The sequence below is a fragment of the Bufo bufo genome, chromosome 7 (assembly GCF_905171765.1).
Source record: "Bufo bufo chromosome 7, aBufBuf1.1, whole genome shotgun sequence".
Lineage (NCBI taxonomy): Eukaryota > Metazoa > Chordata > Amphibia > Anura > Bufonidae > Bufo > Bufo bufo.
The window spans coordinates 43,597,535-43,621,552 of NC_053395.1; the positions used below are offsets into that span (position 1 = coordinate 43,597,535).

General features: G+C 45.0%; 1 protein-coding gene across 1 annotated transcript in view; it reads right to left on the reverse strand.

The window, feature by feature from the left end:
- CCZ1 (CCZ1 homolog, vacuolar protein trafficking and biogenesis associated) overlaps window positions 1–24,018 on the reverse strand; it is a 44,384-nt gene that overhangs the window by 6,007 nt on the left and 14,359 nt on the right. The window contains exons 4-14 of the mRNA XM_040440731.1: window positions 23,527–23,620; window positions 22,672–22,746; window positions 19,914–19,961; window positions 19,688–19,771; window positions 17,636–17,811; window positions 11,727–11,808; window positions 9,890–9,951; window positions 8,885–8,996; window positions 7,307–7,340; window positions 1,310–1,427; window positions 95–253 (exon numbers count right to left, since the gene is read on the reverse strand). Coding sequence (XP_040296665.1) covers window positions 95–253; window positions 1,310–1,427; window positions 7,307–7,340; window positions 8,885–8,996; window positions 9,890–9,951; window positions 11,727–11,808; window positions 17,636–17,811; window positions 19,688–19,771; window positions 19,914–19,961; window positions 22,672–22,746; window positions 23,527–23,620 — 1,044 coding nt within the window. The remainder of the gene's footprint in view (window positions 1–94; window positions 254–1,309; window positions 1,428–7,306; window positions 7,341–8,884; window positions 8,997–9,889; window positions 9,952–11,726; window positions 11,809–17,635; window positions 17,812–19,687; window positions 19,772–19,913; window positions 19,962–22,671; window positions 22,747–23,526; window positions 23,621–24,018) is intronic.

Below are 24,018 nucleotides of genomic sequence, written 5' to 3' on the forward strand. Positions count from 1 at the left end.
AAATGGCCGGACAAAGCTTCTGCTTGGCAGGGGTGCTGGCTGCCTTCTGAAATGGGTTGTCTATGACAAGATAATATTTCGGGTGATAGCTCACCTTGTGAAATCACTATTTATATCTCCAAGAATCTTCATAAGCTCCGGCTGGACAGAAGTTAGTGAGACACTTGGCGTTTTCTTGAGGTGTATTGTACTTTTCTCTGCTAGGTTCATGTGGTTGAAATAAATAAACTTGAACTGAGGTTCCTTCTCTGACCTAGAGATAAAAAGAGAACCGCTATTAAAAAATGCAAAGCACACCATATGCTTGTTCACACTGGAGGCAGATATTAAAAGGGCATCTGTCAGCAGTTTTGTCCCTATGACACTGGCTGACCTGTTACATGTGCACTTGGCAGCTGAAGGCATCTGTGTTGGTCCCATGTTCCTATGTGCCTGCACTGCTGAGAAAACTGATGTTTTAATATATGCAAATGAGCCTCTAGGAGCAACGGGGGCGTTTCCATTACACCTAGCGGCTCTAGACTCTCTCTGCAATTGCCGCCCCCTCTGCCTTGAGCAGAAGTCAGGGCTAGGCGTGATGACATTTACACTGCTTGGCCCTGTCAGAGAGCAATCAAAGTGCAGAGAGTGTGGTAGTTACAGATAAAGCAGAGCATCTCGGAGTAACGGCAACGCCCCCGTTGCTCCTAGAGCCTCATTTGCATATATAAAAATTTCATTTTTCTCAGCAATGTCAGATCATACGAACATGGGACCAACACAGATGCCTTCAGCTGCCAAGCGCACATGTAACAGGTCAGTGAGCTGACCAGGTATAGCTCAGTGCGTCAGTCTAATGATACCTAAACCATAGAGGGAGTTTCCCAGTGTTTAATAATGATGATCTATTCTCAGGATGATTCATCAGTATTTAATCACGAGGCATCCAGCACCCGACACCCCTGCCGATCAACTGTTTGAAGAGACAGCAGCTCTTCGTTGAGCGCTGCAGCTTCTGTGCAGCTCACCAAGCACAGCGCCGTACATTGTATAGTGGCTGTGCTTGGTACTGCAGCTCAGCTCCATTCATGTGAATGGGACTGAGCTGTGTCTAGGCCACGTGACCAATAAAAATGATATCACTGGCCTAGGACGAGGCTGTGCGCTCAATGGAGTGCCGCTGAGTCGGACCCCCACCAATCAGATACCAATGACCTATCCCTAGGCGTAAACACTCGGACAACCCCTTTAAATTAAATATCCTAATATTCTTATCAGCATACCAAAATGGCAGCCATCATTGTGTGCAAGAGGAAGACACTCCACATACCCCGATATTCTTCTGTTGATATTGTATTGTTCACAGATGTCCGACGCCAACACTGTGAGCTGAGGTCCCACAAGGCTGTCCAGTTTTCGGCAGAAATCCGGTGTTAGTTGCACAGATGCTTGAAAGACAAATGTAAAAGTATTAGAACACTGGTGAACAGGGAACCCTGCGCCCCAGCAGTATATAAAGTGGAACTCCTGATATTAGGCGTCTATAAGACACAGTAGTAGCACTTTACTAGTGGGAGAGATCATCCACTGAATCACCCATCAGATGTGCCATGAGCAAGGCCACATGGAACAGCATTAGGGCGGCCGAGACACAGCAGAGATATGTTCGTCATGTTTTTTTTAAACTGACAGTCCTAAATTTTTTTTTTAACATTTTGCCAAGAATCTGCTGCAAAATCCATGTGAAATCCTCATTCCACGCATGAAAAAAAAAGGGGTTTTTGCAACACCATCCACATGCATAGGAACAGTTATAAGCAGATATGTGGCACTTTTTCTGCCGCTGATATAAGGGGCCTGTGACTGATTTCAGATGGAAGATGCAAGGATTAGCCCCATTGAATAACCATGGTTCTAACCCCTGCGTGGATCCACGGCAGCGCAAAACAGTCCAGTGGCCAACCACAGGTATCTGCTATGGAAATCATAGATCCGTCAAGTGAACTTCTCAGCCCAGTACTCTGCGGCTACAATGCTGCTCCGTGTGACTTGTCCAGCAGAGAAAATGCCGAGACCAGATGCTTGCTGTAAGTCAATAGGAAACATTGCATTTTTTGGTGGTGTTTTGCTTCACTTAAATTGCATTTTTTTGGGTCCATGGCGTTTTTATCAAATCAGGGCATACCTGGGGTGTGGCTTTTTTTCCAAGGCATTTTCTCATAGACTTCTCTATAGGGAAAAATAACTGGCTGAATAAAAAACGTCAGAAATGTGTGACCAAAGCAAAAAAAAAAACGTTTCCAAGCCCCAAAAAATGCCACGAATAGACTATGTGTAAAGTAAATCTTATTTTAACCTCCGGCACTCCAGCTGTGGTGAAACTACAGCTCCCAGCATGCTCCATTCATTTCTGTGGAGTTCTGAGAACTGCCAAGCAAGTGGACATCTTGGGAGTTGTAGTTTTACAACAGCTAGTGCTGGAGGTTAGCCATGACAGCCTTAGGGTAGCTATTTAATGCTCTAATATAGGAGGTCTGCCTAACAACAGATGACAGACTACCTCACCCGCCCCAGTCAGGGTATTTTCAGGTAGCACTAATCCAACTGAATCACGAGGAAACCACATCTGACCAACATCAAAGCTAGAAAAAATACTTTTCAACTGCATTTCTTCCAAAGGGTGGTGAGACTTCTGGTGGACAACTAACCCTCTCGCTGTAAATACCTCCCTCATCTTGGCACCTGTGAATGCTTATTGCCATGAAACTTTAGGGCACGTTCAGGTGTCACAGATTTTTGGGACACTTTTTAGTCACATACATGTCCTTCCTGACCTTTCCTCTTGAGTGACACAAGATGACCAGTTTTTGGGGCATTTTGAGTCATCTCATGCCACTTATCTCTGGATAGCTCGAGCCAATAGGAAAGGCACAGAAGGGAACATCTATACACGAGGATGGGTTCTACCCCCCACTGGGCCGAAAACTGCAAGACTAGGAAGCGGTGGAAGCAAACATGCCCCCCAGACCATTCTTCTAAATAAAGGAGGAACGAGTTCGCTATGGAGCACTATCATCATGCGTCAAATATGCAGCCTTATTCACGATACTGTACTGTACAGAGGCAGGAGGTTATGGACTTGGGGTTCTGATGATACTCAGCCATTTATAATTCTGTGGTCTTCACAAGCCTCGGCTCATGGCAGAACCCTTCTAAGCAAGGCGCAGGGCTTGAAAGCTCATCCCATGTGTAAACCCTTACACCACAGTTTTGATAAAGAATGAGGGAGGCGGGTGACACTCTTTCAGCAGAAACCTGGAGCCAAGCGGTCGTGCTGACATGGAGTAAGAAGAGAGGGGACACAGGCTGGGGGGGGGGGTTTGCAAGCTTATTATAGGGCAGGGTTGCAAGGCATACAACTAGCTGGCACATGGGGTCGTCAAGGGTCAAAGGGTTGGAGAGGGGTATCCCTGGGGGCGGCTGCACAGAATGTGGGCTATCCTGTGCTTAAAACTCTTTTCACCATTTAAATTTTCTATATCTACAAAATCGGGAAAAGATTTGGTAGCACTTTTTTTCTGCATTTGATAGAAAACACCTCATGAAAGACAGGGATCCAAAAAGGTACGGTGGCAGATCACCGTTAAAGGGGTTGTTCCGTGACAAGAACGTATCTCCTATCCACAGAAAAGAGGGTAAGAGTCTGATTGATGGGGGGCAGACTTTTGGGGCCCATGTTATTAAATGGTTTAAAAAAGTAAAAAGAAAACAAACATTCATTAAAGAAAATTCCAATAAAAAAATGCTTTTTAATGGAAAAAAAATAGCAAAAATAAAATCTCCTCCACATATTTGGTAGCGCTGCATCCGTAGCAACCCACACTACACAAATATCATGTAAAGTATCCGATATGGTGAACGCTGTAAAAAAAAAATAATAATTTTTAAAAAGCCAGAATTGCTGTCAATCAGCAGCAGGTAGGCGGGGAGAGTCAGGAGCTCATGAATATTCAGGACTCATCATTATCAGCTGGAGATTTTCAATACAAGATGTTGGCAGATTGACTGGGTCAATTAAAGAAAGTGACCCAGCATTTTGTTAAGAGAATCAGTCACTTATTTATGTTGCCCTTAGTTAGGACACAATAAAACTGGTGACAGGTTCCCTTTAAAAGCCAAGACAAAAAACGGAATAAAAAGCTATCAAAAAGTGTTATGTACCCCAAAATGATACCAATAAATACTATAAGTCATTCCACAAAAATCAAGCCCCCACACAGCTCTGTAGAAAAAAAAAAAAAAAGTTATGTGGAGATGCAAAAATATATTCTTCTTTTTTAACAAAAAAGGGGTTTTAGCACACAAAAGTTGTAAAACGTAAAAAAAAAAAATCTAGATGTATTTAGTATCGCTGTTATCATACTGACCCAGAGAATAAAGTTATCATGTTATATATAAACGTATTCCCCTACTAGAAAGAGTTAATAAAAGTTATTCAGTAAGGCTACTTTCACACTCACGTTTGGTGGGGATCCGTCATGGTTCTGCACAAACGTATCCGTTCAGATGATACAAACGTCTGCATCCGTTCAGAACGGATCCGTTTGTATTATCTTTACCATAGCCAAGATGGATCCGTCTTGAACACCACTGAAAGTCAATGGAGGACGGATCCGTTTTCTATTGTGTCATAGAAAACGGATCCGTCCCCATTGACTTACATTGTGTGCCAGGACGGATCCGTTTGGCTCCGTTTCGTCAGACGGACACCAAGACGCTGCAAGCCAAAGCGGAATGGAGACGAAACGGAGGTAAACTGATGCCTTCTGAGCGGATCCTTTTCCATTCAGAATGCATTAAGGGCAAAACTGATCCGTTTTGGAACCGCTTGTGAGAGCCCTGAACGGATCTCACAACGCCAGTGTGTAAGTAGCCTAAGTTATGTGTACCCAAAATGGCACCATTAAAAACAAACTTGTCCTGCAAAAAACAAGCCCTCATACGGCTACACGGACGGAAAAGTAAAAAAGTTATAGCTCTTGGAAGGAGACTATGAAAAGAAACAGAATCCCATCAGTAAATGCTCTTTTGTGTGGAAACTTGTTGGGGGTTGGGAAATTTATTAAGACGCTTCTTTATTAAGGCCTCTTTCACACTACCGTTTTTCTTTTCCGTTTTGCGGGCCGTTTTTTTGCGGTCCGTAATACGAACCAGTCATTTCAATGGGTCGCAAAAAAAAAACTGAATGCATCCGTATGTCTCGTATCAGCCCAGCCCAATTTGTTCTATGTAATTACTGTATACTGTATATGCCATGCGGAAAAACGGAACCGAAACAAAAAAACAGAACAACGGATCCGTGAAAAACGGACTGCAAAACACTGAAATAGCCATACAGTAGTGTGAAAGAGGCCTAATTTTGGGTTGTATCTCAGGCGGTCCTGTGTGAAAAACCAGAAATCTGCTGCAGCTAGGTACCCGGGCCACGTAGGCCCCATTCCCTTCTGTGCACTTCATTTTTTTTGAGAAAGTGTTGAGCCACAATGTAAACAGGAGCGTGAGAAACAATGGACTTTTCCATGCCAGAAATCTGGTGTAGGAGCCATGATAAATTCCCTCAGCCTCATTTATCAAAAGTGTCTTTGTTGCTCAACCAGATAACAGCTTTTATTTTCCACAGCAGGTCTGAGTGTTTTTGTTGCTCATAGCTACCAATCAAAGCGAAGCTTTCATTTCTGGAACTGCTGTGGAAAAATGAAAGCTGAGCTCTGATTGGCTGCTACGGGCAACAAAGACAGTTTGGATAAATGAGGCCCTGAGCCTGTAAATTAAACTAAATTTAATAATAAAAAAATAAAAAAAGGCATTTAAATAAAAGAATTAACAAATTGCCCAATTGACTAATGCAAAGGAACTATAAGGCTGGGTTCAGACCTAAGCGTATTTGATATGCGCGTTTAACGCGCGTTTTTGTCGCGCGTTTTTAGCAATAGTAAACGCGTGTTTGACACGCGTTTGTGTGATTGACTGCAGTGTCCTATGGCCACAAACGCGCGTCAAAACGCCCCAAAGAAGCTCAAGAACTTGTTTGAGCGTAGGGCGTTTTTCAGCGCGTTCAAACGCGCTGCAAAACGCTCAAGTGTGAACCCAGCCTAAAGCACCTGCCCAAACCAACCAATCAGCTTTCACCTCTCATTTTTCAGAGACTCCTTTTCCAATAAAAGCTGCAATCTGATTGGTTGCTCTGGTTTTCTCCTGCACTGGTTTAGCCAAATATCTTCAACAGTTTTTTCAATGTAAGGGAGTTTTCAAAGCACCCGGGTCCTCAGTTGGCTTCATCTATGTTTCTTGATTGTTTGGCAGAAAAACAAGAGGATGCAGCTTTCAGAAGGCCCTTTTACAAAGCCTGATGAAGGGGGGCATATTGGAAATAAGTGTTCATATGAGTGCTCGTTCCCGATAATTGCCCTGTGAAAACCTACCATCAATCACCCTTGTTCGTTGGTGAATCATACTTACCCTGATCTCCGCCACTGGGTTCCTGTCCACGGATCCCTCTCGAGTCTCAATATCCGGTTTGCGTGGGACACATGGCCGCTGTACCCAATGACCTGGCTGAAGTAGTGATGTGTCCCCATGCCTCATGTGAGTGGGTCACGTGACACATGGGTAACATATCACCGCTGCGGCCAGTCATTCGCTGCAGAGGCCACGTGTGCGCACGTCAAACCGGATGTCGACATGGGGAGACCCGAAACCTGCACCACCTAGGGGAGATAAGGGGTCGAAACCCCAGGGACTCAGGCATGTTCGACCTTGCTGGGGGGGCCAGCAGAAAATATCCCCAGGGGGGTGAACAACCCCTTTAATGCGGCACCTATAATCATAGTTTTCTCGGCAGCACATTGCCTTGTCTAAACAGGGATGTGCTTCCAGCAAACAATGGATCTATACGGAGATGAGCGATCGCAGTGGTGATTTTTCGTCCACCTACAGAAGGCAAGTAAATGGAGCTCTACCTCGGATGAATGATCCGAGGGAGGTTGTTCGTCCCCCTACAGAAGGGATGACAGCAGCAAGTAAATGGAGCTCTACCTCGGATGGACGATCCAGCAATGAGCAGGCACAAGACATTCATTCCTGATAATTGCCTGTGCATTGACCCATGTAAAAGGACCGTCAAGCTTCGTAAAAGCCTCCAAGCATTTATTTCCAGGCGTGCACACAACGTACGAGCGTTATCATGCCAGGGTTCCTGGAATACCATCACAGCAGTATAAACAATGACAGCACATACCTGGAAATCTATAGGAAAGCAGATACTCACCATCAATCATAAAACAGACGGAGGCGCTCATGGCCTGATAAAAAAAAATAAAAAAAACGACATGTTTAGCGTGAACAGGAGAACGTCTGACAAAGCATCTGTTCCCCGGTCGGCAGGCACCGTTATAATTACATCTTCATTACGCACAATCCCGTCAGGGGAGTCTCTGTTGTACTTTCTAAATTTATCATAAGTGGAAATAAAAGCTGAGGAGATCCCCGGGAGTCTGCTATTCAGGCAGCTCAATAACGCTCATTGTCTAGACAGTAATGATACTCAGTCCATGCCATACAGCCGCTAATTATCCTTCTAGACCGGCCTGATGTCAAACCTTCTCAACTTCCCCATGTACGGCTGGGTACAGAGTCATTACAAGTGACTGGCGTTCACAAATAGCAGGGTAATGAAGGCTGAATACGCTTCATTAGAACATACATAGTGCTATATATATGCTGTATTATATATAGAATTAAAAGGGGTTATCCAGGATTAGGGGGTCATTCACACGACCATACCTGTTTTTGCGGACTGCAAATTGATTCACAAAAAACGGATATCGGCTGCATGCCTTCCACATTTTGCAGAGAGGAACATCCTACTCCGTGATAGAAATGCCTATTCTTGTCCACAAATACGGGCAAGAATAGGTGATGTTCTATCTTTTTTTTTTGCAGGGACACGGAACGGACATATGGATAAGGACAGCACAGGGTATGGTGTCCGCATCTTTTGCGGCCCCATTGAAATGAATGGGTCCGCATCCGATCCGCAAAATTGAGAAACGAATACGGTCGTGTGAGTGGGCCCTTAGAAAAATATATCTGCTTCATTCCAAAAACAGCACCACACCTGTCCATGGGTTCTGTCTGGTACTGCTGCTCTGCTCCCTAGAAGCAAATGGTGCTCAGCTGCAATACCACACGCAAACTGTGGGCAAATGTGGTGCTGTTTTTGGAAGAAAGCAGCCATATTATTCTGATCCTGGACAAACCTTTTAATGGGCTCTTTTGGAGAAGTGAATAGGGCTCAGCTACAAAACCTGTGGACAGGTTTTTTGCTATTTTTTCCTATTCTTTTTGTGATTTGGTCCGTTAGGCCTCCTAGCATTCATAAGTCTTTATTAGGTCTCCTAAGGAAAGAATTGTGTTCCCCTGCATCCTGATGCTCCAGTCCGGCACGCTTCCAGTTGTCGCTTGTTTACTTCTGACCAGGGTACGGACTAGATCATGTACACCAGTGCAGCCAATGACTGGTCTCAGCGGGAGGGCATGTCCCAAGTGGCACGTCACTGTTGGATCACATGCCACTTTGAGAAACGTCACCGCTGAGGCCAGTCATTGGCTGCAGTGGCACATGTGATCCAGTCTGTACCCCAGCCTAATCCAATCACCAAATCCTGTAAAACCCCTTTTGCTCCTCCTTGTACTGTGGAGGAGATCACTGCATGTGTCGGTCTCCTCCGCTAACGAGCCGGCGATTGCCGGGAAGGAACGCTTCCCTCCTGACAATTGCCTGCTTCATCTGCACGTCTAATATAGGCTAAACCTCTAGAACAGATCGTGGAGGAAGATGTGTCACCTTGTAAACAATCAGATGAAGCTCTTCATAGGAATCATCTGTATTCACAAAGATTTTAGGAAATCTAAATTTTGCTTCAGGATCATGGATGTTTAAAGGCCCGACAAGGAATCTGAAGAGAAAAGAAGAAGTGAATCAGAGAATTAGGTTAAGAGATGGTAGAGCCCAAAAACTGCAATATGGCTGCTAGATTTTCACTACCGTGGGGGTGTTCTTCAACCAGTGTCAGCTGTAGACAGCTACTATCGTGGGCTATTGGTAGCAAAGGGAGGTCACAGTATTTCTAGAACTTGATACTGGGGTCAGGACCATATAAGTTAAAAGGAGTCTGTCAGCAGTTTTATTGATGCAAAACTGCTGATAGACATAGGTAGGGGCAGAGGACAGGAGGTGATATATACCTCTACCCCTGTTTTTATCAACAGAGTGCTGTAAAAGTAAACTTGGACTGTCGTGGGCGCTCCACAAGTTGCAATGAAGCAAGCCCAGCTTACCCTCCTGTCCTCTGACCCTACCTGTATCTGTCAGCAGTTTTGCATCAACGAAACTGCTTACAGACTCCTTTTAACAATAAAATGTAGATCTCGGATACTGAAAAGGATTCTTCAATTTCACGATTCAGTGTTGCACAGCACACCGCTGCGATATTGAAATGACTAGTCAGAAAGCTGGGATTCCCTTTCAGTCTCAGATACACACGTTACTACTCCTCATGGATGTACTACCAACATGGAGGACTCCTGTCTGTCGGCCTCACTCAAAGTGGAGTCCAGGTTATATAACGGAACCCAAAATGAGATATTTCTGGTATATACGAAAACAAATCCAATTTCCATTGGGAGCCCTTGGCCAATTTAGTAACATACACTCCAACAATCATTACTGATCGTCCTGTGTGGTCGCAGCTATAACCATCATCGTTACTTTTGTGAGACACTTACCTTAAACCATCAGTGAAAAAGGTAATACAGTAGGTTCTACATAAAGACAAGGGAAGGACCTTACCTCCCATAGTGCTGTAGATTTCCTGGCATTTCAGGGCGCAATGGAGAATCTCTTCCTGCCAGCTTTAATTGAAAAAAAAAAATACAAGAATTATACACCTGCCAGTGACTTAAAGGGGTTTCCCATTCCACCATTTATTACTGTGGCCACAAAAATCAGATAGGAGCAGGTCGCTCCTCCAGGACCTGCTCCTAAGGCCCCTTGCATACGAGCGTGTGTCACGCTGCGAGTCCGCAGCGAAGCTCCCGGCCTGACATCCCAGCACTGACGGGGGTCACATAGCATCATAAATGTAACCCTTACATTCCAAAACTGCACAGGTTACATAGCATTATAAATCAATATAATGCTATGTGACCCCGTCAGTACTGGGAGTTCAGGCGGGGAGCTGCGCTGCGGACTCACAGCGAGACACTCGCTCATCTGCAAGGGGCCTAATTCCAGAACGGGGCTCCCTCTGCCACGCTCTGTTCACCCCTATGGGACTTCCCAAAATTCCCAGCTGCTTTCCTTTCACTTCATGGGCCCCGTTCTGGAGAAAAGAGCGGGTGCCAGAGGTGGCACCCATCTGATATTTGTGGCATATCCTAGCAATGTGCTGTAAATGTTGAGAAAGGAAAACCCTTTTAAAGACCCCATATATGTTACATCATCATCAGTGAAGGATCTTCAGCTGAATATCTGTAGGAATGGAGTTCATGAGGAGACATGAAGTACAGAAAGGAGGTGGGGATGTGGTTAATGAACAGCAGCACTTGTATGCAGTCTCCATTACCACAGTCTGTCCTGTCCTTCCTCTCTGTACTTCATGTCTCCTCATGAACTCCATTCCTACAGAGAGTCGGCTGAAGATCTTATCAGCTGTATTCAGGATCATAATCCCTGACAAGCAGAGAGGAGGATGAGGCCGCTCTTTACCTCAGTGTTGTGAAGTAACTTGTCCTGCTGTGTGATTAGGACAGGTTTTGGGTGTACGAATAGGATGGCGGCCATTTTATTTTTCCCGGAGAACCCCTTCAACCTCCTAACAGTCCCCCTTTGTGTTCCAGCAGTCATAACTTCTTCATTTTTTTCTTCAAAATTTTTTATTTTGCGGGATTAGTTGTAGGTTTTTGGGAGCCATTTTGGGGTATATATAGTGTATTATTACGTGGGTCAGTACAATGATGATAAAAATATATATAGAAATTTGTCATTATTATTTCTTATGTTCTCCTGCAGGCTGTCAACTCCCCACATCCCCCCCCCCCCCCCCCCCTTCAGACTGAAGGGGAGGGGGCCAGGTAATTTAGCTGCTCATATCTCTGGATAAGTAGCAGCTACAGATATGGGCTTTGTACTGTTTGAAAGCGGACATTCCAAGCTTTCAAACAATACCAGCATTGTCTTCACTACATGGGAAGATACTGCTGTTAGAAATCAGGATGCAGTGACTGCAACTGAAAGTAAAAGCAGGTTTTACCTTATTTATTCCCGACTCAATTTCTAACAGTGATATCTCCTGCTGATGCTGTGCTAATGCTTTTCTTTTCGTCTTGTGTTCCATGTTTCTAGCTGCAATCAGGAGATATGTGCAGCTAAGGCCCCACCCCCTTCTGCCTGAGCTGACCTCGGGCAAAATGGTTAGGTGGTTAAAGGGGCTGTAGAAGATTAGAAAAACATGGCTGCTTTCTGCAAAAAAAAGCGCCACACTTTACAACAGGCTATGCCTGGTACTACAGCTGAGCTCTATTCAAGTGCACACAACCCAGGAATGGTGCGGTTTCTGGAAGAAGGCAGTCATGTTTTTCTAATCTTCCACAATCCCTATAATGCTCTAGAGGATCGTGTCACTTACCTCTGGCTCTATGTGTCTCGGGAAGAGAGATGTAGTGAGGTATTTATACAATATTCGCATATCTTCTTGTTCCAATCCACTCCTGTTAGAAAAAGCACAGCCATGCCACAATCAATAATCTATAAATGTAAAGGGTCTATCACTTTTCTATACGCTGTCTGGTCAGAAAGAGAAAACAGTAGGACCTCCATGTTGGTGTAAAGGGGTTGTGCCACAAATAATATTCTACCTTTTTCAAACCAGCACCTGGATCTGAATACTTTTTTAATTGCCTGCAATGAAAAATGTATTATAGCTACTGAGCTATTCAATAAAATGTATCTGTATAGCGCCACCTGCTGTTTATTCTTTTCCTTATTGCTTGTCCTCCTCAGTGAGGTGGTCGCACATGCTCAGTTTAAATTTTCAACTGTCACCAGCCCGATCTTCTGTTAGAAGCTGTGACAGTGACAGGGAAAGCTACAGCAGGAAGAACACATCCCCCGAGTAAGGATGGCACAACACAGAATTGTTATTTTATGTGGAATATAAGTATATACTAAAACAGACATATCTGGAGATCTGACAGGTCCTGTATGCCAGTCCATCTGACAGCTATTAAGCCAAGGGTGGGTTGGCAGCATAGCAGTATATTATGAAACACCTGCCTTCATCACAAAGGGAATCTCTGGGATCCCAATGACACAGAGACTGCATGGCAAGGGTTATGCACTGTCAGCACCGAACCCTAGATCATTTCCTGTAAAGCCCCTTTAAATTTCCATGCATAAAAGGCTGCAGAGTGCGGGGAAACCGTTGTGCAGGGCAGATCGTCAGATGATGTCACTTTTATTAGTTATTCTAACGCCTCGTTCAAACAAGGCCACCAGCTTGCAGCTTTATTTATATCCCGATACAGCCCGTAAATGAGACACGCTATAGTATGTGCGGTAATCTGAGCAGGAGATCTACGATCTGAAACCGGAGCCTGACAGAGCCGCGGTGCCGAGTGTTAACAGGGAATGGCAGGGTGAAGAGGCCGGCGATGACAGCTGTGACGGACAGGGACACACGGACTTGTTTCCCTAATATTTTCCCACCATAAAAGATAAAGGGTATTATGGATATTTTACATTCACACCAGTGCTGCACATGGGATCAAAGGGAAGTTATTAGATCCCATTAGATCTAAACATCTAAATGGCGGTACGGATAATACAACGGCATGATACAGCCTGCATACAATAGCCTGCACATACAGTGTGATACCCGATGGGACACTTCTGGGAAATCGCTCTTGTCACTTATCTACTGCGGGCCGGCACAAAGTCTGCACGTTCCAACAAGAATAGGACATGTTCTATCTTTTTTGAGTCGATTCCGATTTTTCTGGGGACCTACTGAAGTGAATGGTTCCACATATGGGCCGCAAAAAAAAAAAGAAAATTATGCAACACGAATGCTCACTTTCCTCCTTCAGCTGCCTCCTGAGTTGTGATAGGGAGAGCATGGACACGCCCCCTGAGCTGCAGCAGAAGACACGCCCCCTGAGATGCAGCAGAAAAGACACGCCCCCCCTGAGCTGCAGCAGAAAAGACACGCCCCCTGAGCTGCAGCAGAAAAGACACGCCCCCCTGAGCTGCAGCAGAAAAGACACGCCCCCCCTGAGCTGCAGCAGAAAAGACACGCCCCCCTGAGCTGCAGCAGAAAAGACATGCCCCCCCTGAGCTGCAGCAGAAAAGACACGCCCCCCCTGAGCTGCAGCAGAAAAGACACGCCCCCCTGAGCTGCAGCAGAAAAGACACGCCCCCCTGAGCTGCCAGCTTGATATAAATCTAGCAGAGCAATGAATGGGGAGATCTCTGGATCCATGTGAGGTACAGGGCTGGTTCTAGCTTTGTAAGACAGAGATTGTCATGTCCTATATGATGTCAGAATTTCACTTTTTACATAAATCCTTTAAAGAATGAAAATCAGAACATCATATAGGACATGCCATCTCTTTCTAACAAAGCTAGAACCAACCCTGTATCAAAGCTTGACAGCTCAGGTGCCCACCCTTTCTGCTGAGGCTCCTCTCCCCATGACAGCTCTGGGGGCATGCCCTTTCTGCTGCAGCCCTCTCCCCACACAGCTCTGGGGGCCCGCCCATTCTGCTGAGGCTCTCTCCCTATCACAGCTCAGGGGGGCATGCCCTTTTCTGCTGCAGCTCTCTCCCCATGACAGCTCAGGGGGCATGCCCTTTCTGCTGCAGCTCTCTCCCCATCACAGCTCAGGGGGCCCGCCCTTTCTGCTGAGGCTCTCTCCCCCCATGACAGCTCAGGGGGGTTTGTCTTTTCTGCTGCAGCTCTCTCCCTGTAACTGTCACAGCTTCTAACAGGAGATGGGGCTAAGTGGCAGTTGAATGGATGAAATGGACCACGTGTGACCACCTCTGCAAAATAGACAGAGGAACAAAAATAAGCAGCAGGTGGCGCTGTACAGATACATTTTATTGAATAACTTAGTGTTACACAAAATTTTTTATACATGCAATTACAAAAGTATTCAGATCCTGGTGGTGGTTTGAAAAATATAGAATAATTTTCATGGGACAGTACCTTTAAGTAGAAAACTATCCGAGTGGAGAACTCCTTTAAGCCAATATCAATACTGTACTTTACTAGATCTGCCTATGTATTTAAAAATTTATTAAAAGGGGCTAGTTAGGACAACCATAGTTCATGTTCTCTACTGGGGCGCTGCAACGTTGTAGAGGGGGCTGACTGCTCGGAACCGCACCAACACCCCTCCCGCGCAACTTTTTATTTTTGTGAGCGCTACAACCGGTATGGCTGATGTATGTAGTTATAATGTGACCATACGCTTTTACTTTAGCCTTGTCACTTCTTTTTGTACAGTCCTTGTAGTAATAATACTCCGGTATTGGGGTTGAGGGTGACAGATGTACCCGGCCACAGCAAGAGACAATGCCAAAAGCTGATAAGACAAACATCTACCCCGCTCTCTCCTTTCACACCAATTTACACCTAGTCATAAATTATTACTGCATTTCATCCCTTTGCAGTAACCGAACACGCGACCCGTGTAGATGAGATGGGTACAAACAGGCGGTCATTTCGATTCTCATCAGCTGGTGCTAGATGCAGACCTATTGCCGGGACTACCTGCAGTGAACGTATATCGCAGACGCCTTTCAGCTGCAGAAGAACGAATGCAATGAACCTGCGCCCCCCTGCTGGCTTCCCTGCAATAATAGCAAGGGACACTTTAATTGTTTAATCACATATTAACCTGTTAAGGCTACTTTCCACATCTGCGTTTTTGCTGGATCGGGCAGGGGACAAGCAAAAACACATCCGGTCAATAATACAAACCCCCGTTCTGAACGGATCCGGTTGTATTATCTCTAAAAATGAACAAGACGGATCTGCACTAAAACTTGATAAAAAAAACGGAATAATAAAAAACGGATCCGGCACCATTGACTTCTATTGTGTTTCATGCCAGATCCGTCTTAATCAGTATCCATGACGCACACAGAAACGTGGTTTTGTGGTTTGGTGTCCGGCATGGGAACGCAACCAAACGGAACAGCATGCATTCTGATGCACGCCGTTCCAATTTGTTCAGTTTTGTCCCCATTCACAATGAATTGGAAGAAAACTGAAGCATTTTCCTCTGGTTTTGAGATCCTATGACAGATCATCAAGACTGTAAAGGAAAAACGCAAATGTGAAAGTAGCCTAAGGCCTATTGCACACGGGACGTTTTTTTTTTCCCCGTTTACTGGCCGTTTTTTGCGTTCCATATACGGTCCGTATACGGAACCATTCATTTCAATGGTTCCGCAAAAAAGAACACGGAATGTACTCCGTATGCATTCCGTTTTCCGTTTTTCCGTTCCGTTTTAACATAGAACATGTCCTATTATTGCCCGCAAATCACAGTCCGTGGCTCCATTCAAGTCAATGGGTCCGCAAAAAAACGGAACACATACGGAAATGCATCCGTATGTCTTCCGTTTCCGTTCCGTTTTTTGCTGAACCATCTATTGAAAATGTTATGCCCAGCCCAATTTTATCTATGTAATTACTGTATACTGTATATGCCATACGGAAAAAAACGGAACGGAAAAACGGAACAGAAATCGGAAACACAACGGAAACAAAAAAGGGAACAACGATCCGTGAAAAACAGATCGCAAAACACTGAAAAAGCCATACGGTCGTGTGCAATAGGCCTAAGGAAGCAGAGACTTTCCGTTTCTTTTTATTTTGCTCCCTGCCTTCACAGAGTTCTAAGCTTTTTTATGTCTTCATTCACATAGATGCCAGAGTTTTTGGCGGACAAGTTGTACTTTGTAATGCCACCAGTTTATGTTGCATAAAATTGTAGTGGGAAGCTTGGGAAAAAAATTCTAAAAATAGGGTGGAATTGGGAGAAAAAAAAAAAAAAAAGAAAGCAATACCGCCATAGTTTTGTGGTGAAAGAGGTTCAATGACGTCAATGGCGCAAGCACATGTCATCTTTGCTGCTCGGCAAGTAGCAGAAGATATGGTGCGCACCGCGCCTTGCTAGGAAACCAGTGCGCAGGTGCAAGAAATCACCGCTAGACTTAGGTGTAGCGCTGTAATCTAAGGGGAGGGCGGGCGTGTTTTTAACAATGGAGGCGTCTATGTTGAGCATCAGGGACGTCACTGTAGCGGTGCTCAAACTGCATAAGCCCGCCTCTTGGTGCCCCGTGCCTCATTTGCATAACAATAAAAAGTGTACATTTCTCCAGAACGCCTGCACCAAAAAAAAAAGGACAAGTATCATTTTACTCAGCTAGATCAACCCTACCAGTCTATATGCCTGGTTTAATAGGGTTGATTAAAAGGCATCTGATGTTTTCACTGCCTGTTACTGTCAATTAAAGTACAGAGGGCGCGGCAGTTAGAGAGAGCAGAGCCTCTAAGTGTAACAGCCACGCCCCCCGTTGCTCCTAGAGTCTCATTTGCATATATTAAAACTTAATTTTTCTCAGCAATGCGGGCACATATGAACATTGGGCCAACACGGATGCCCTTCGGCTGCCAAGAGCACATGTAACAGGTCAGTCCAGTGTCATAGGGACAGATTTTTTCTTCACATTGGCATATTCTGACTCCCATACACTTATCTATCATGTCTATGGAGTTATGGGAGTGCTCGTTTTCTGCAGGGCATTCTGTAGTTTTCATGATACCATACTGCTGATTGTCTCCCCTGAAGTGGATGGGATCTTCCAGCAAGACAATGCGACGTGTCCACATGGCTAGAAATGTCCGACATTGGTTGGAGGAGCATGACCAAGACTTCCCAGTACTACCCTGGCCCCCTAATTCCCCAGACTTGAACCAAATTGATCATCTATTAGACCACCTTGATGGTCATGGTCGCTCTATGGACCCCCAACAGCTGTGGGATGCACTGCCATCAGCATGGCTCCAGATACCTGTGACAACCTACCAGGACCTTACGGAGTCACCCCCAGCCTGTCTAGCTGCTGCCCATGCTGAACACAGAGGTTATATACCGCTCAATACCAGGAGAACCGGGATCTGCATATAAAGGAAGCCTGTTGACAATCGCATCGTGAAATCCAAGTGCTTTAAAGAGGGGGCTGTCACCTTTCCTGACATGTCTGTCTACTTGCATTCCCCATGTCATCCTATTGTTATAACTCTATGAGTGTCCATTCCTCTATTATTCCCACCAGAAGTGATTAATGAATTGCTGTCCGTTACGGTTCAGATGGGTGTTACCAGCTGGGGGGTGTCCCTGCACACGCTGACACTGGCAGCACTGACTGGATAATGTCAGACACCCCCCCCCCCCCCCAAATAATACAGGCTGCAGGTCAGCAGAATCAGTACAAGATATATAAAAGCTTTGCGGACACCTACCAGATGAGCTGGTCATTGTACAAGAACGCCGTATACTTCACGAGACTAAGGCTTTCCTCCACTCTGTTAATGAACGACTGGATTTTCAGGTAGGTCATCTTATCTAACGGAAAGAAACTGATCCCGCCAAACACATCGAGCAGGTCACAAGACTGCGGGTGTAATGTCTGTAAATACTGCGGAGAGAAGAACACAGACATCATTTACAAAGCGGCGTCCACTGATTTTTTGTGCTATTTTTCTTTGTGCAAGGGAACAATGGGTCATCAATTTATGATTCGTGGGGGTCCGACTCTTGACACCCCCGCCGATACACTGTTAACAGAGGCTGCAGGACTCCGGCCTCTTCCTAGACCAGCGACGTCATGTTCATTGGCCACATGGCTTGGGCACAGCTCAGTCCCATTCAAGTGCATGGGTCTAGGCTGCAATACCACGCAGAGCCACTATACCATGTACCACGCCATGCTTTATAGGCTGTGAGGAGGCTGCAGAGCTCACTGGAGCTGCGCAGCCTCTTCAAAAAGCTGATTGGTGGGGATACCAGGGGGCCAGACCCCCATCAATCAGATATTGATGACCTATCCTGAGGACAGGTCATCAATATCAAAATCATGGACATCTGGTTTCGACACTTCAAATCTGCCTGCAATAAAAAAAAAAATATATAGATCATTACCTACCTGGCAGATCCCGTGCTGCTGCTTTGGTTCTCCTGGCTGGGATCTGTTTCCCTGGCTGCAGCTGCTGACTGGCCTCACAGAGGAGGCCAGTGCTTGGCTGCAGCGGTCACATGTTGTCAACATGACATCATGGCTGCAGCCAGGTAAACAGAGCCTGGTCAGGAGAACCAGAGGCGCAGGATCTACCAGGTAATGGTCTATTCTGTACTGCTGGTAGATCACAAGTATTGTCCACTGTCCTCACAGGAACAGGAAGTGGCTTGGTCCTATGACTGCTGCAGCCAATCACAGGCCTCAGCGGTCACAACAGCTTGAATGATGTCTCTTCTTGCTTCTCTCCAACTACAGGCGCTGCCGCACACAAGGTCTTGGCGCTGGTAAGCAACAGGACATCATGGGCGGTGGAACCCAGAGCTAAAGTGGACCCTGGCTTGCAGAGGAAAGGGGAGTAATTAAAGGGGTCTGAATTTGGGGATTTGGAGTCTGAACATTGGGGTCTGTATTATGAGGTTTGGTCCAAGATTTGAATATTGGGGTCCTCCCAGCTTTATAAAAACTGTAACATCTGATCATTGGGGGTCCGACACCCGGCAACCCCAACGTTTGAAGAGGCTGCAGCGCTCCCCTCTCCCTAGGTCAGTAACTTCTCAGTCATTGGTCACATGGTTTAAATGGCAGCTCAGCCCCAATTAAGTGAATGGGCCTGGGCTGTAATACTAAGCACAACCACCAGGAACTTCAAGTGGCCCTGGAAAAAATACTAAAAGTGGCCCCGTTTTGTAGTCGGATCCAAATTGGTGGAAGGCAGGGTCAGTAATACCATATTGCGGCACATTATACCACCCCCAACAGAGCCAAATACCACAGTCCATCACAAAACACATCCCCAAAAACTTCCACAGGCCAGGCGGGGGGGAAGGGGGGGGGGGAGGGGAAGGGGCTCAGGCGGCCCCCTGGGAAATTTCCCCGTAAGGTCTATGGCCAATCCACCCCAGCAACCACTATACAATGTACGGTAAGGAGGCTGCCGTGCTCACCGGAGCTCTGATCAGTGGTGGTACTAGGAGATGGACCTCCACCTATCAGATATTCATGATCTATCCTGAGGATAGGCCATCAATACAGAACTCCTGGAAGACCCCTTTAAAAAAAAAAATGTAATAATTTTTAATAAAAAATATTGTTGACTATGTAAATAAGGTTTACAAATTAGTAAGTAGCCATACATGATGGCCTATTCTTCAGATTTGGGGAAGCGTGTCCCCCGATTGACAAGTCATAAGAAACGTTTGGGACAATTCCTTAAACTCAAGCAAACCACAGATTAAAGAAAAGACCCCACAAGCATATTACCACACTGTATATTTACCCGAAGAAAGAATTTCTCCAGCCTGTCTTTCAGCAGTGTAACTCCACCGGCTTCCATAGTCTTGTGAAAAGTGCCATTAAATAGCTAAAGAGGGAGAGAGACGGAAAAAACACAAACATTATACCTCCAGGCAAATAGGAAAAATACAGTAATGCCGACAAATTCTAGAATTCAGATCTGTGCCATTTTAAAATATATCAAAGGGGCTATGCTGTACGTTGCTTACCTTATACATTTTGTAGCACTCCTGTAAGACTGAGGAATACACCTTGTCCTTAGGTATAAAAAGAAAAATCAGTTAAATCTTTAATAGTATGCCCCTCACTTAAAAATTCTTTAATATGTTATCAATGGGACCTGATAGGCTGACATTTCCTGTACTGTAGAGATCGTTTACCAGCAGTCAACTCATTATCATCACAGGCAGGAATACAATAACAGGCGACACCTCGGTTATGAAGCTGGAGGTAGATAAAGTATCCATCACTAAGGGTCCATTCACACAACCATATTTTCATTCCGCATCAGATCTGCATTTTTTTGCAGGTTGGATGTGGACCTATACATTTCATGGTGTGCTGACCACATCCGCAGGTCTGTTCTGGGGCCCTGCAAAAAAGGTAGAACATGTCCTATTCGTGTGCGTTTTGCGGACAAGAATAGGCATTTCTATCATAGGGCAGGACGTACGATCCATAAAATGTGGAACGCACGCCCGGTATCTGTGTTTTACCGATCCGCAATTTGCGGCCCAAGAAAAAACTGATACGGTCGTGTGAATGCACCCAAAGAGTGATGGTCACAGCTCAGCAACATGCCCTTCCTGCACAAAGCATGTCCACTCTCCCATATAAGACACCGGTTCCCTACGGCCCATCTGGCTGTTGTAAAGTATGTCTATGCACTGCTGTTAAAGGGGTTGTCCCAATACGAACACTTATCGGTGGGACCTGTGTAACGGTGATTACGTATGTGCACTGCTGCTCCATTCAACTCTATGGGGCTACCAGAGATGGACAAGTACAAGCATCGGTACTCTATACAAAGGGGGGAAAACAGGAACCCCGCTCTCATGACCGGCGGGGGAAGCAGCAGTGTGACTCCCGCCGCACTGAGATCCCCTATCCTGAGGATAGCAGATAAGTGTTTCAAATGGGATAATCCTTTAATTGAGTAGAGCAGTCTGGCCAAGATGGCCGCCCCCTAATCGTTTAAAGAAAATAGAATAAAAGAAAATCTACAACCCAATTTTTTTTTTAAAAAGTTACAAAAAAATAATATGCTTCTGTTTCTGGTTTTATTTAAAAATGTATACTGTCAGTGACACATTCGGGAATCTTTAGTCAACCTGAAGACAGGACAGCACCACTTGTTACCCTGCTTTAGTCCAGATATGGCGGCGGTGCTCGCAGTGTCAAGCCCCGACCTGAAGGCCCCCTTGGTAACCAGAAAAGATGTGTAAAAACCGCAGCACTCCCAGTCTTGAATCCAATCTTGTGTTTATTGACACCGAAAAAGATAGCAACGTTTCGACACCAAGGTCTTTTTCAAGCTACAGATTTTTATTTATTTTCCTCCTCTAAAACTTAGGGGCGTCTTATAGAGTGAAAAATACTGTCATAAAAGTGTCTCTGTGTCTACAAAAAATAAAAAATAAATAAATAAATATATATATTTGTAGACACAGACACTTATGACAGATACTGTATTTTTCACCCTATAAGACGCCCCTAAGACACTCCTAGGTTTTAGAGGAGGAAAATAAGAAAAAAACATTTTTTAATCAGACCTCCAATGAGATTCCCAATGTTAATCAGACCACATCTTAGACCCCCAATGTTAATTAGACATCAGTTCAGACCCCCAATGCTAATTATACCGTACCTCATACCCTCAATTGGACAGGGAGTCAGAAAGCCGAACTGTCCTGCCTAAAACCAGACCTATGTCCCCCCTAGTGGCAGGCTGCTGTGGAGGTCACAGTTAAGGGGACGGTCCGCTATGGAGGTCAGTGTTAAGGGGCAGATTGCTGTAGTAGAGGTCGTCGTTAATGGGGGCGGGGTGTTGTGGAGGTCAATATTAAGGGGGCGAGTTATTGTGGAAATCACTGTTAACAAGATGGGGTACTGTGGAGTTCACTAATAAAGGGGCGGCCGCTGTGGAGGTCACTGTTAAAGGGCAGGGCTCTGTGGATGTTACAGTTAAAGGGAACCTGTCATCAACTTTATGCTGCCCATACTAACGGCAGAATAACGTAGACACAGGTGAGTTGATTTCAGCGGTCTGTCAATTAAAAGTAAGTGGTTGCCGAGAACCAACATCACAATTGTTGCAGACTGGGCCTGGAAAAGAGTCACGGCCACCTGAGAAGAGTCCTGGTTATTCATGACTTCCTGCTCTCCTGCCCACCTGCTGATGACTGACAGTCTTCTACCTAGTTTTCTCTCTTTCTCTCTAGGAGAGAACTGCAAACCATCAGCAGATGGGCGAGAGAGCAGGAGATTAGGAATAACCAGGACTCTTCTCAGGTAGATTTGACTCTTTTCCAGGCCTGGGCTGCAATGATTATGATGCTGGTTCTCAGCAAGCACTGACTATTAGCTGATGAGTGACACACCGCTGAGATCAGCATTTGTCACTAATTTATGCTGCCCTCAGTGGGGTCAATATAAAGTTGATGACAGGTTTCCTTTAAGGGGCAGGCAGCTGTGGAGGTCACTGTTAAAGGGGCGGAGTACTATAGATGTCACTGTTATTGTGGATACTGGCGATATCTTTTAATGACACACACAAACATTAAATGAAATAGATTAAATATACCCATGCAAATATGTGTGTGTGTGTATATATATATATATATATATATATATATATATATATATATATAAATATAATTATAATGTGTATATGTTACACACACACATACTGTACATACATTTTAGATATATTCTTCTTTATATATTATTTATATATTCTGCACTCACCAGTAACTCGTCTTCTTGATATTCTAATATGGCCTTCCCATCTTTTTGCTTTTCTACAACAGGATTTTTTACCACCTAAACATTTCACAAAACAGTAACAATTAAGTCAAGTCCTGACTCTGAGAACAGAATTTACATCAACCCAGTAGAGGTCTTAAGAGATAGTCGTGGACATTTCTTACATACCCAAACACAAACCTTTTGCACAAAAATAGCAAAAGCAATGCACAAGATGCTGAGAGAATTGGAAACACTAAATAAAAAGCTCTACAGCCCCACGGGACAGTATCCGCCCTACTGACGGCATAACCTCATAGTGCTAAAAAGTCAGCAAGGAACAAGGCGGTGATTCTAGATTCCTCCCTGGAGAAACCATTCCTAAAGGATATACAGTCGTCTCCACCTGCTAACCACAGGAATGTCAAATTGTCTGATAGAGGCAAGTCCCACCAAGGTGGAGAACGTGGACCCCCGTTCTCAAGATATGTGACCCACTTTTATAGTATATCCACATTGGAAATGCCCCTTTAAGTGATCAAAAATGTTGTGATGGTAGAACCTCCATCATCACAGGGCCAGTATCACACAGCGAACACAACTTTGAGGGAGAGGAAAACCAAGGTCCATCTATTTCACAAATAAACACAATCAATTGTTCCACTGTTATCCACCATTTTGGCCCGAAGGAGAACAAGGTTGACAGGAATTCAAACAAAAATTAAAGCTTTACCTTCAAAGACATTTACATACTAGCGCAATGCACAGTACAAAGCACCATCAATATTAATGAACCTGGAGATGTATACATATATAAAGCACAGAAAAAAAAAAAAAAGTAAAAAATTCTGGACTTACCATCACCATCCAAAACCCATCTTCAGGCTCATGAAAGAACTGTCTGTTCTTCTGAGTGTGTAATGACTGTGCTGGCTTGGTAGGGTTAAATGTCCTAAAAAAAAAGAAAACAAAAGCAATGGAAAAATATTCAGTGAAAAATATAAATTACTAGACAGGGCTCCAGATGGCAACCAAAATGGTCGCCAATGCGACTTAGAATTTACAAATGGCGACAAGACTTTTTAGTCTTGTTGCCATTTGCGACTAGACCCGCCGCCGCAGCTCTGAATACAGCGGTGGGGCAGAGGAGATGATAGTTCTCTGCCCCGCCGCCGATGTTCTTCTCAGCAGCGCAGAGGAGGAGGAGTCTCTCCCTCCCCCCTGTGCTGCTGCCGCCGCCGCCAATAAGAGGACAGACTGGAGGAGGAGGGGAGGGGCTGTGACCACTGCGCCACCAATGAAGATAACTGACCTGTTAATACAAATACAGGAGGCGGGTGCCGGAATTAA